We start from the raw sequence: 14,405 nt of genomic DNA, 5'->3' as shown, positions 1-14,405 counted from the left end.
TTTGTGTCTCCACAAAGCCCATGTTCTTTTTATCTCAGGATTATGCCTCTTCACAAAGCTTTAAATGAATCTTAAATACTAAAGGAAAATTGTATTTCTCTACTTATAATGCTTCTGACACCAAATGTGTGCATTTTCCACACCAAACCATTTTCCAATTCTCTGTAGATACCTACTAGGTGTCCTACAATTTAGTTGCATTTTGGCACTAACTACCTGGAGTTCGCACAGATCCCACGGGGTAAGAGCTCAGTTCCACAAGACTGTCCTCCACCTCTGATGCCAGTCGCAAGCAGTTACCCAGTTACCCACACTTCTGTCTGACTCGGCAGCAAATTGAGGCTTGCTACAGCTCCCTCCACAGGTTCGGTAATTTGCTATGATGGCTCACAGAATTCAAGGAAACACTTCACTCACATTTACAAGTTTTATGATAAGGGATATTATAAAGGATATAAATGATCATGCAGATGAAGTGAGGTCTGGAAGGCTTCTGGCCCTGTGGAGTTGGGGTATACCACCCTCTCAGCATGCGAATGTGTTCACCAAACTGGAAGCTCTTCAAACCCCATAGCTTAGGAATTCTCATGAAAGCTCCATCATGCAGGCATGAGCAATTATTAACTCTATATCTAGCTCTTCTCCCCTTCCCAGAGGATGGAGAAAAGTTCCTTGCACACAATAAATTATTATAAGCATATAACTAATTATTATTATTTCAGCATCTTATTTTAAAAGACAGTTAAATCAAGTGACCCTGTAGAAAAATGTGTGCAACACAGACACAGGACACATAGCAATTGTCCATGGAAGCTCTCCTTATAGAGACCAAAGGAAAGGCTCTCTGTGCATTTAGTTCTCCAACAAACCCCTCTTCAAAGCATTTATAGATGTGGATTGAGGGTCACCTTCTTCTGATCTCTTATTAAAAAGGCAAATGTATGGAACACATCCCAGACCTACTAAATCACTGTACAAACCTATTTCAAATATGACTGTGGTAGGCTTACTAAGGGTCCCTGAAAATATCCAGGTTCTAATCACAGGAAACTATAAATGTTACTTCTATGGCAAAAGAGGCTTTGCACAAGTGATTAAGTCAAGGATTTTAGATGGGGAGATTACCTCGGATTATCAGAGTGGGTCCTAGATGTAATCTCAAGTGTCCATTAAAGAAGCACGCAGGGGGAGATTTGCCTGCAGAAGAGGAGAGGATGTGATGATAAAAGTAAGGGCTTGGAGTTGTGTGCTTTGAAAATAGAGGAAGGGGCCACGAGCCAAGGAATACAGGCAGCCACTGGCAGCTGAAAAAGGCAAAAAAGTGGATTCTTCCCTGAAGCCTCCAAAAGGAAAACAATTCTGTTGACATCTTGCTATTAGACTTCTGACCTCTAGAACTGTGAATAACTTTGTGTTGTTTTAAGCCGCCTGGTTTGTGGTGATTTGTTAAGGCAGCAACAGGAAAATAATAGTGTTCAATTAATGACTTTCCTCCATGATTGCTTATATATATATAATTTCTCCAAGACTCCATTTATTTATTAGTAAAATTTCTTTCAACCTCAAAGGCACTAGATACAAATGATATAAAAAGTGATATTTTGGGATTACCATTTTAAGCAAGGATAATTTTCTCCATACAGAATTTCTAGTCAGAGAATACCACATGGAGCAAATCTGAATTGCAGGCTGTGTTTGCTTTGTGAACAACGCTGAGTGAGAGGGATGGAAAAAGAGCACCATCTACAACCCTTCAGTAGTACACCTGCACCATTTTCACGCATTTCAAAGCACTCTGGTGTTTTGCCTTTATTTTGCCCTTAAAGCATTTCCTGTACTACATCTTTATTTTAATTGCAATTTGAATGAAAGGAATCATGAGCCCCAAGAAGGGTAAAAACCTGGTAAAGAAAATGGTTCAAAAGAAGAATATACCTTCCAGAAAACGACACTTTTCTGCCTATTTTCTATCAATCATCACCCACTGTCAGCACCTGATATTGAGCCACTACTTTTGGGGAAATAATGAACTTTTCCAACATGATATTTTATGTACAAACTGCATTTAATCATATTCGAGTTGATATCGATTACACAAACTTGATTTCATTGTTCAATTAAAGCAGTTCAGCAAGGGATGGGTACATGCGGGCAGGCCCAGGGATCTGCCCTGTTGCAAGTTTTTGGCAGAATTCTCTAATGAAAATTAACATCTGAGAACCACTGCCTTAGGGAATAATAGAGGAACTTGTACTCCAGTTGATCTATCCCATTCCTTAGGCCTTTCCCTTTCAACTGCTAGTGTTTGCAAAGGAAAGGCAAATTAATATTATTTTCATGAGAATATTACAATTATGAGCGAAAATTGAGATTTTTTTTTTAAATCACATAGTCAAATTAAATTTTTTTTCTCAATTATCCAGTTGCTCATTCCCTTCCAGTGAAGCAGTTGATTCCAAGTGGACTGCTAGTCGGACAATTTCTGGATATTCAGCTTGAAGGCATTCATCAGAGGCATTGCTAAATGGTTGTCAAATTTTAGCTAACCTAGATTAGAGAAAGGAGAAAAGAAATGCATAATTCATCCACATACACGTGAAATGCAGTGTCTAATCACTGCATGCACATGCGTACGCACACACAACTGGCTCAAATCATCACAACTAGGAAAAGTGGAGGCTCAAATTAGAGTAACTTTGTTTTTGTTTTTACCCCAGCAGTTCTTAGTGCTCGCTTTCTTCATCTGAAATGCTCTAGAGGTTGTAAGTTCTCAGCACCGTCTGGTACTTAGTTAACTACCATTTCATATCGTTTTCTCTTTCCCTCTATACCACCCCAAGGATAACAGTCTTTAGGGTAACACGTTGGTTTTCTCCATATTCTTATTCTCCAAAGTTTATTCATTCATTCACCAAGTATATGAACATCCATTCCTCCATCTAAGAGTAGAGAGAACAGGTGTTACCCATTTTGTTACTATGAAGTCAATGCATGTGCAAAGTGTGCACTACTGATGGTAGAACATTATTGGCAGCACGGGATATTTGTGGTGACTTTCATCTGTAAGAGGCACTCAGGGTGACAGTGAACAAGATTGGATAGTCCCTATGCTCACAGACTTCAAATTTAAGGAAGACAGTTGAAGAAGAATTGCATCAGGTTATAAAAAGGGATATGACTTGAGAGGTAAGAAATGTCAAAGAGGCACCTGATCTAACCTTACCCTTGCACAGTACAGGATGGGTGGGGGAGGCTGCTGCATTAATGTTTGCTGAACTGAAGTCAGCACTTGCTCTCCACTTCCTTAGAGTCTCATCACTGATTGTTAGAGACTCATGAGTCATTCTTGACTTTTGAGATGAATAACCATATCTTTGGCTTATTAGCTTCTGGATATGTTTATATAAGAGGGAGAATGTTGCAAAATCTTTAATATACGGCAGAGCTCCTGGCTATCAAGGAAGTACTTCAAGAAATGATGCAGCAAATATATTCAATTTAATGAATATGTATGAAGCACCTACTATTTTCAAGGCATTGAGGTGGATACAAAAATGAAGTCAATTGTCCTTGTTCTCACAGGTCTTAAATGCAAGTGTGGGTGTGTATATAACACTGGGTGGGCAGAAAACAGGAAAAATGGAGTGGGAACAAGAGAAGGACAAGTTAAAGTATGTACACAAAAAATCAAAGAAGGAATTTTCCTCCATAAATGAGGTGGTAGATGAGAGTGTTTATTTAGGAGAGAACAATGAGCTTGGAACAGTGGAAGGTGCTGAAAAAACAACATGTGATATGACCCCTGAAGGTCAGATATAGGCTCTTCCAAGAAGCCCTTCCTGCCCACAATCCCCACCTCTCCTAGTCTGGGGAAACCTCTCTCCTGGTGTTTCCCTGGCCTCTGTGCTAACCCTGTATTTGCATTTATCATATTAAACTGCAACTTCACCTTGCCTTTTGCATACCTGTTGCTCTAAGGAGACTCTTGACATGCCTTGGCATTACCACCCTGGCACCTAGCAAGGGTGTCTAACCTATGGTAGGTTACTCTTACTCACTTTTTAATGGGGTTGTTTGTTTTTTTCTTGCTGATTTACTTGAGTTCTTTGTAGATTCTGGTTATTAGCCCCTGATCAGATGTATAGCTTGCAAATATTTTCTCCCATTCTAAATGTTGTCTGTTCGATTTGTTGATTATTTCTTAGCTGTGCAGAAGCTTTTTAATTTAATCAAGTCCCATTTATCTATTTTTGTTGTTGCTGTGATTGCCATTGAGGTCTTCTTCAAAAACTCTTTGCCTAGCCCGATATCTAGAAGAGTTTTTCCAACATTTTCTTTTGGAATTCTTATGGTTTCATGCCTTACATTTAAGTCTTTTTTCTATCTTGAATTAATTTTTGTGAGTGGAGAAAGATATGGATCTTGTTGCATTCTTCTGCATGTGTCTATCCAATTCCCCCAGCACCATTTATTGAACAGGCCTTTTTTTCCCCAGTGTATATTGTTGTCTGCTTTGTCAAAGATCAGTTGGCTGTATGTGAATGGTTTTATATATGAGTTGTCTGCTCTGTTCCAGTGGTCTATGTCTCTACTTTTGTGCCAATACTATGCTGTTTTGATTACTATAGCCTTGTAGTATAGTTTGAAGTCTGGTAATGTGATGCCTCCAGATTTGTTCTTTTGGCTTATTGCTTTGGCTATTCAGGCCCTTTTCTATGAAGCATAGAATTATTTTTTCTAGATATGTGAAATATGACGTTGGTATTTTGATGAGGATTGCATTCAATATGTAAATCACTTTGGGTAGTATGGACATTTTAACAATGTTGATTTTACCAATTTATGAGCATGATATGTTTTTCCATCTGTTTGTGTCATCTATGATTTCTTTCCTCGGTGTTTCATAGTTCTCTTTGTAGAGGTCTTTCACCTCCTTGGTTAAGTATATTCCTAGGTATTTTATTTTTTTGTGGCTATTGTGAATGGTACTGAGTTTTTGATTTGACTCTCAGCTTGACTGTTACAGGCGTATAAGAATCCTACTGATTTGTGCACATTGATTTTGTAACCTGAGACTGCTGAATTTGTTTATCAACTCTACTCTCTTGATGGAGTCTTTGGGGTTTTCTAGATATGAGATCATATTGTCAGCAAAAAGTGACCTCCTCTTTCCTATTTGGATGCCCTTTATTTCTTTCTCTTGCCTGATTGCTCTGGTTGTATTTCTGATTAATTGTATATGCCCATCTTAAAACCCAGAGAGAAGGAATTTATGTAATTCACATTACCTGACAAACCATAATAATGTTTTCATTTCTGAAAGCTAGGTAACAAAATGGCTCTTTGGATGGAATTTTTTTTTACATTATTAGCCCAGTCCTGACTAGTATATTATCACAGCCCATGAAGCTAAGCACACATGCAAACCTGTAGTAATGTTGCATAAAATATGTCTGTAAGCCTCTGTACAGACCTAGGGAGCATCCTGTGTCTGGAGGGAGGGAAGTTGGTATCTTAGAAGAGTTTTAAATGCATGTCATTAATTTCAAAGGTCAAAGAATAAGTATTTCTGAGATTACCCCAAGATCCAATATTCTAAATATCAGGTTAAACAATACTTAGCTATATCAATGCCCATCACCAGAAAGCTGGAATATGTAGAAATTACAGGAAACATCACTCGAAGTGTAAGTCAATATTGACTAGAGTCCTAAACAAAATAAATCTTCACTAAACCCTGTTGTGATTTCAGAATTAACACAAAGATTTCATAAACAGGGAAACATAGTATCAAGAGTATCATAGTGAATTATAGACCTCGATTTCCAAGACAAGGGAGTTTGCCCCTGGAAGCCATATTGAAGTGAAGGTAACTAACACAGTTCATCTTGCAAGAGGATGGTGCCTTGCAGACTGTTTGAAATTCTGTGAGCATCTCACCCAGACCTCAATAACCCTTTGAAATATGCTGAACCATGGCACTCGGCACCCAGAGGGATCATAAAATGAGTAAGACAGGGCAGAGAAATCACAGTTTGTAACTGAGATCATTTCATTGGCAGTTTGCCAGCTATTTGGGAAACTATACCATAAAGATCTTCTTAATATGAGGTATTTATGAAATGCCGTACTATGAATCTATAAAAGCCCATTTAAAATGATTCGAAAGGACACTTCTTTTCTAAGTCCTGCTGCCTTAAAAATTAGTTCTATCTATTTTGATATAAGAATTTAGGATGCAGCATGATAATACTATTAGATTTTAGCAGTAACAGAAAGTAGTCTTTAGGATGAATGATCAGGACATTTCCTGTATGTAGTCATTGCCATCTATTATGCAGCAGAAACCATTCTCAGATATCAGATTATGGTCATCCTTGTCCAGACAATGATGATAACATAGGTAACACTTACCAAACACATGTGGTGACTTTCAAATAGCTGGCAAGGCTGAGAAACAATGATTTCATAGCATCTTAGGTGAGAAAAAGAAAATATTTAAAAATTATTTTAAAATGGCCAAAATTGGAACAAAATACAGGAATCATAGCAATATTTTTGGGAACAGTTACTTACAAGCTATAGTTATCAACAATGAGCATATGAAGACGCTGGCTAATATTCCTTCCATAAACCATCTGAAACAACAGGATTGCTCAAGTTTAGCATACTAATGATGCATTTCTAACCCATGCGATGTTCTTTTAGACTTACTATAGACTTATGATTTCAAGGTTTATTATAAAACTGCAGTAATGAAAGTAGTATGGTATTGACAAAATAACAGACATACAGATAAATGGAGGAGAATACGTAGCCCAGAAATAGACCCACCCAGACATAGTAAACTGATTTTTAACAGAGGTACAGGAGCAGTTCAAAGGAGAAAGGAAAGGTTTTTTAACAAATGGTATTGGAACAGATATTCATATGCAAAAGGATGAATCTGCACATATATATCATATCTTATACAAAACATAACTCAAAATAGGTCATAGACCAAAATGTAAACCATGAAAGTATAAAACTTCTAGAAGAAAACATAGGAGAAAAGTCTACATGCCTTTGTGTTTGGCAGTGGGTTTTAAAATATAGCACCAAATGCACAATCCATGAAAGAAAAAATTGATTAATTGGGCCTTATCAAAATTTTTTTTTAATTTTCACTGTGAAAGACACTGCCAAGAGAATGAGAAAACAAGGTATAGTCTGTGAGATATTTTCAAATCACATACCTGATAAAGAACTTCTATCCAGAATAGAAAAAGAACTCTTAAAACTCAACAATAAGAAAATAAGCAACCTACTTAAAAAATGAGCAAAAGATCTGAACAGACAGATACTTCACCAAAGAAGATATACAGATGGCGAATAAGTGTAAAAAACATATGTTCAACATTATTCATCATTAGAGTAATGCAAACTAAAATAGTGAGATACGATTACACACCCATTAGAATGGCTAAAACCCAAAAAGCTGACAATCCCAAATGCTAGGGAGGATGAGAGCAACAGGAACTCTCATTTGTTGCTGGTAGGAGTGAAAATTGTGCATTTTGGAAGATAGTTTGGCACTTCCTTACAAAGTTAAACATAAACTTACCATACAACCCAGCAATTGCAATTCCCTGGTATTTACCCAACTGAGTTGAAATGTTATGTCTATACAAAAACCTGCATGTGATTCTTCATGGAAGACTTGCCCAAAATTTTCAAAAACTGGAAACAACCAAAATGTCCTTCAACAGGTGAACGTATAAACAAACTGTGGTATATCCACGATGTTTTCAAGGTTCATCCACATTATAGCGTGTATCAGTACTTCATTTTTATGGCTGAATAATATTCCATTGTATAGATAGACCATATTTTTGCTATTTTATTTATTCATTCATCGGTTAACCATTGTTCCCACTATCAGACCGTTATGAATAATGCTGCTGTGAACACGGTTGTACAAGCTTTTGTGTGAACATACGCTTTCATTTCTCTTGGGTAAATACCTAGGAATGGAATTTTGGGGCATATGGTAACTCTCTGTTTAACATTTTTAGGAACTACTGAAATGCTTCCCAAAAGGACTGCACCATTTTACATTCCCACCAACAATTTATGAGGGATCCAAATTCTCTTCATCCTTAACAATACTTGTTGTTGTCTATATTTTTGGTTAGAGCTGTCCTAGTGGGGTGGTGTGAATATAGCATATTTCCAGCATCTTATATTGTTCCTTTCTCACTGTAGTTTTGATTTGCATTTCTCCAGAGGCTAATGATGTTGACCATCTTTTCATGCTAAGTGATTGAAACTAGACACAAAAGACCACATGTTGTACGCTTCCATTTACATGAACTATCCAGAATAGACAAATCTGTATGACAGAAAGTAGATTAGTGGTTTTCAGAGTTTTCTGTTGAGTGATGAGAGGGAATGGAGAGTAAGTACTAATGGGTATGGGGTTTCTTTTTTCAGTGATGAAATTGTTATGGAATTATAGTGGTGATAGTTGCACAGCTTTGTGAATATACTAAGAACCACTAAAAAGTATACTTTTAAAAAATAATTTTTTGAAAATATTTAAAATGCATCAAATACCTTCTACATGTCATTTCACAAATGTGCTAGTGTATGTGCAAGATGAATTCCTAGAAAGGGTATGGCCAGGTCAAAAAGGACATGCAATTTTAAATTTAGTAGAAATTGTCAAATCTCCATAGCTAGGGACCTTAATTATAAATTTTTAAAAATTTTACCAGCAATGAAGGAACATGTCTGCTACTTTACAACCTTGCCAAAAAAAGTGTGATATCAAATATTTGGATTTTTGCTGATCTGAAGGGTGATTTTCTCCACAAGGCAGATTACTTTTTTAAAAAAAGATGCTTCCCAAAAGGACTTTATTGTTTTTCCTTTCTTTTCTTTGTTTTTTAGGTCTTATGGGCTCTTTTTATTAGAATCTATATTCAGTTAACATTTGGTTATAATATGTTAAAAATAAATGTATTTAGAAAAAAAGAAGACTAAAAGGTAGAAAGTAATCTCATGAAGTTTATGATTGGTGGGAAGCAGGAAAGAAAACTATGAGATTCAAATCATTGAGAGGAACTTGACCTGTCATTCTTAGCTTTGGAGGGGGCCATGAGCCAAGAAATGCAGTGGCCTCTGGAAGCTTAGAACTACTCTTGGATGACAGACAGCAAGAAAACGGCAACCACAGTCCCACAATCACATGGAACTGAATTTTGCCAGAAGCCTAAATGAGCCCAGAAATTACTTCTTCTTCTCCTGACCCACTTTTGGTGCTTCCCATTGCTTCCCTGGTGAATCCCAGCCTTCTCTCCTGGATAATCTATTCGAAATGTGAGAATCTGCTTCCTCTCCATGGAGGAGGCACACACTACCTGTGTCTAGTTGGCCATCAGGATCCTATCTCTACTGACCAACTCTTTTTTTTTTTTTTTTATTTCAGGATATTGTGGGGGTATAAACATTTTGGTTACATGTTATGACTTTGCCACACCCAAACCATGATTTGAGGTGTGCCCTTTCCCCCTTACAATGCTCACCGGGTCCATTAGTTATGAGTTTACCAACCCCCAACCCCCAATCCCTGAAGAATGTTACTACCGTGTGAGCACCATAGTGTCGATCAGTTAGTGCCAATTTGATGGCGAGTACATGTGGTGCCTATTCTTCCATTCTTGTGTTTTTATTTTCAAAATATGAATCATTGAAAGATATTACAAATAAATAAAGAAGAGAAAGGAAAATATGATAAAGAAATCCCACCATCCATAAGCAGTAATTACTAAAATCTGATGAATATCCTTTTAGACATCTCTTTATGTGCAGCTTTAAAATTCTTTTTCTAAATTGAGCTCTAACATATGTACAATAAAGTATATAAAGTACACATACTGATTTTGATTTTTTTACATAAACCCCCATAATTGCCATATCAAGATATAGCATATTTCCAGAACCCTATATTGTTCCTTTGTTGTTTCTTCCAGTCTATACCCCTATAATTAACCACTATTCTTATACCTATAATAACTGATCAGTTTTGCCTTTTCTTGGAGCATCCCTAATCTGAAAATCTGAAATGCTCCAAAATTTAAAACTCTTTGAGTGCCAACATGATGCCACAAGTGGAAAGTTCCACACTTGACTTCATGTGACGGGTGCATAGAATTATTTAAAATGTTGTGTAAGATCACCTTCAGGCTAAGCGTATAAGGTACATGTAAAACATAAATGAATTTTGTGTTTAGACTTGGGTCCTGTCCCCATAAACATAAAATCATGTATATGTAAATATTCTAAAATTCAAAAAAAATCCAAAATCCCAAACATTTCTGGTCCCCACCATTTCAGGTAAGGGATACACAACCTCTGTGTGCAATCATACAGACCCTCGTGTCTGTCACCTGTCACTGACATATCTGTGAGAAAATTCCATGCTTTTATAATCTTTTTTACCTAAATAACCTTTTTATTTAGAGTAATTTAGATACGCAGAGAAATTGCAAAATATGGTGCAGAGGGTTCTCATGTGGGCCTCAGCCAGCTTCCTCCACTACCAGCACCTTATAATTACTGTGGGACATTTGTCACCATTAAGGAAACAACATTGGTGCATTACTGTTATCTCAGTTCTGTATTTCCTTTGGATTTTTCAGTTTTTTCCTTTTTCTGTTCCAGGATCCCACCCAGGCCACCACATTACAGTTAGTCATCCTGTCTCCTTAGGGTCCTCTAGGCTGTGACAGTTTGTCAGCCTCACCTTGGCTTTGATGATCCGGACAGTTTTGAAGAATTTTAATCAGATAATGTATTGAATGCCCCTCCATGTGGGTTTTTCTGCTGTTTTCCCCATGGTTGGACTGAGGTTTAGAAGACCACAAAGGTGAAGTGCAATACTCACCTTGTTACATCCAGGGTAATACAATCAGCATTACTGCTGATGCTGACCTGCTCACTGAGGTAGTATTTGCTCAGTTTCTCCACTGTGAGTTTACCTATTTCCCTCTGTTTCCACACTCTTTGGAAGAAAGTTTCTAAATGCAGCTCACACTCAAGGGATGGAGAGTTAAGCTCCACTGCATAAGGGGAGTATTTACAAAAACTAACCTGGGGAACATTTCATTAATTGTTGTGTGAAATAAAAGAGAGGGGTCCACGATCAACTTGGAGGTTTGGAAAACACTAAGTGAAATAAAGCTGACCATTTTCTTCACTACGCTCTTTCGCTGAGCCTCTATTATACTAACGCACATTATGATCGTCCAACTTGGAATATAGAATGCAGAATTTTGCAAATTTATTTTTAACCATAGGACCTCCCCCCTTTTGTTCTTTTGGTCCCATTGTGATCTAAAAATGCTTTTCAAACCCCATAATTATCTGGGAAGCTATTTTGAAGCACCGATTCTCACTAGATCTAAATTAATATCTCAAGAGATAGGATCTAGGACTTTGTATCTAAAAAAGCAACACCTCCAAGTGGTGCTGAGGTATTTGACCCTCAGAAGGTGGGATTCAGGCAGGTAGCGCTTGCTGGTGAGAGTTCCAGAACCATAAAGACCTCCGGACTGAACTACTTAGCCTTGTTTCATTGATGCAACAAGTATCAATGAACCCCAGCACTGAGGATAGAGCAGTGAGGGACACACACAATGTCTCTGCTCTCAGGTAGTTCACATCCTTGAAGGGAGAGCTAGATCTCTGATGTTTAAACAAGCAAACAGATAACAGGTTAGGGGTGATAAGTGCTCTGAAAAAAGGAAAAGCAAGGTATGTGTGACAAAGAGTGGTGTGCTATTTACAAAGAGTTGTCAGGAAAGGGCTCTCTGATGGTGTGACATTTGAACAGATTTCAGCAAGAAGTGGGGTCACATGTTTTGAGGCTATCTGCAGATGGCTTGTATGAGGCTCCGTAAGCAGCAAGTGCAAAGGCCCTGAGGCACGAGTGGGCTTAGCACCAAGGAGTATCATCACTGCCCTGGAGACTTGGGCAAGGAAAGGACAAGAAGGCAGAAGAAGGACATGAGGACAGAGGGGAAGGCAGAAACATGCTTATCATAAGCATAAGCATCATAAGGCATGAAGAGACACTTTACGTTAGGATATGCAAATATAGCGGGAAAGGTGGAGTCTCAGCAGGGACTCCAAGTGCCCTTGAACTCCAGACGGTGTGCTTAGACTGTACCTATAACAGGAGTCACTGAAGCCTTACTCAAAGGATGATACATGGTAAAATCCAATTTTAAGCAAAATGCACTGGCTTTTGTATGCTTTGTGAGAAGATAGGAGGAGGTTGATGTGAGATAAAGGGGTGCTTATCATGAACAGACAAATGAACCAATCTTCACAACATAGCTACCTAAAAATTTCTGTGGAAATATGCCAGGAAGTCATCAACCAATTACAACTTTGGTAAGTATGAAATCCCACTGCATGAAAACAAAATCTGAATTACCTTGCACATGCAAAAATGATTAAGCACACAGCAAGCAGGATTGCCTGAAAAGGGAGCTCTCGCAACAAACTGGTTTCTAATAGAAGAGGCAAAAATAAATGAATTAGAAATCATTGCTGGTTAAATAATCTTGGAATAACAAAGTAATACTAAAACTTACCTTCTACACACCAAAAAAAGTAGTTGTCAAATGTACTTCAATTTAAGCAATTTGGCGTAAATAACAAAAATAATATCACCTAATGTTATACAGGGTCATTCATCAGAAAATTTCCTCAATTTCTATCGATTTCTTCTACCACTATAAAATAAAAGACTATGCTATTTATACAGTTTGGGGCTTGCCTTTTGCTTTAGGGTTGGGGGAAAAGCTTTGTAGGGTTTATGCTAATGTCAGAAATCTAACTCTGATGAAGATGATAACAGTGACAATGATGTCTAAAATTTGTAGAGTGCCTTATAATTCGCAAAGAGCTTTCATACATGAGTTCGTTTAATCAGCACAGCAATGCTGTGAGGCAGATACCATTTTCTTCGTTTTGCAACTGAAATAGACCAAGACTGAGAGAAATGATGAAATTGTCTAAGGTCACACAGCTAGGAGGTGTGAGAGCCAAGATTTAAAAACCACATCTAGACGGAACATAATGTTTTGTCTGAAGTGGGGCAAGGATGGACAATTGCAACTTTGCATACCGGAAGTCTCTAAGGACCAAAAAAGAGAACATATATTATGAAATATTCCTCTTTGCAAAACTCTTTGCAATCAGTAAAATATTTCCGTGCTGTCAAGCTACAGTAGAAACGCCAAATCCTCCAGCAAGTATAAAAGTAAGAGTTAAACCAATAATGAACCTGAGTATTGGCTCTAATTACCTCAAAGAAATCAGAGCTGGCTTAAGGATTACCACATAAAGACCTAAAGAAGAGTATAAACGGACCTCAACTTAATTTTTGCCAAATGCTTCAAAAGCTCAATTTTGCAACAGTTCTTTAAAACTTGGAATGACTTTATGCTATGAATGCATTTATTTTTGCTATTTATGCTATGAATGAGGATTGAGTCAGCAAACAAAACCTATTTAGCCCACAATGCGGTTGGAATACCGAAGATTGGCAATTCAAAACATTGCCGTAGTAAATTATGTGACTGCAAATGTACAGTATTTCATGTACACTGTGAACTAAGTGTGTTATTGTGAGTTCAACTGAACATTCAACAACCCTTCTAAACTATGTGTCTATTCTTAGCCTCTCTCAATTTCATGTGGAATTTGGAAAACATTTCCTCATAGAAACAAATCCAGCTTGAAAAATTGCAAAGAGCACTAGACTTGGATAGTGAAGGATGAATGGGTTTAAATTTGAGTTCTACAAAGATATGAGTTGTGTGATTTTGGATGAGTTATTTGCTGATTCCTTCCTTCAGTAGCCATTTATTTATGACCTGTTGGGCTCAGCTCAAGTGTAACCTCCTTCGGGAAGCCTACCGTGATTCCTCCAGCTCCTCCATAGCTCTTTGCTGCTCCTCCCTTGTGCTGTCATTGTACCTTGCTCCTGTCTTCATTAGCTCTCTTTTCACACTGTTAAAATTTCTGTTGTGTTTCTCTATATTCCCCTACTAGACAGTAAGCTTGTTGGAAACAGCTATCTATTTCTTGTTCTCTGGTGGCAATGCCCATATATTCCTTGGGGAATCACCTCTCTCCCTTCTCTTTGTTCATGGTTTAGGTGGAGTGATTGATTTCTCTGATTTTCCTCCCAACATTTGATTCCTTCCAAGCCTTTTGGAGTTTCACATACTTATTGACAAAGGTTTGTCGATATCAATGGGGCACTGCCAGAGCTAATGAATCTCAATTCTGGGCCTCTTATTGTAAGTCTAGACAGATACAATCTCTTTCTGCTCAACTGGAAACTGGAA

At 37.6% G+C, this 14,405-nt stretch overlaps 1 protein-coding gene across 1 annotated transcript in view; it reads right to left on the bottom strand.

The window, feature by feature from the left end:
* The window catches only part of TMEM71 (transmembrane protein 71), a 50,187-nt gene that overhangs the window by 10,967 nt on the left and 24,815 nt on the right, over positions 1–14,405 (bottom strand). Inside the window, exons 6-8 of the mRNA XM_069465596.1 lie at positions 12,482–12,557; positions 6,577–6,638; positions 6,415–6,475 (exon numbers count right to left, since the gene is read on the bottom strand). Coding sequence (XP_069321697.1) covers positions 6,415–6,475; positions 6,577–6,638; positions 12,482–12,557 — 199 coding nt within the window. The remainder of the gene's footprint in view (positions 1–6,414; positions 6,476–6,576; positions 6,639–12,481; positions 12,558–14,405) is intronic.

The sequence above is a fragment of the Eulemur rufifrons genome, chromosome 3, assembly GCF_041146395.1.
Source record: "Eulemur rufifrons isolate Redbay chromosome 3, OSU_ERuf_1, whole genome shotgun sequence".
Taxonomy (NCBI): Eukaryota; Metazoa; Chordata; class Mammalia; order Primates; family Lemuridae; genus Eulemur; species Eulemur rufifrons.
The sequence above is the reverse complement of the archived record's forward strand: the minus strand, read 5'-3'. Positions and strand labels throughout refer to the sequence as shown.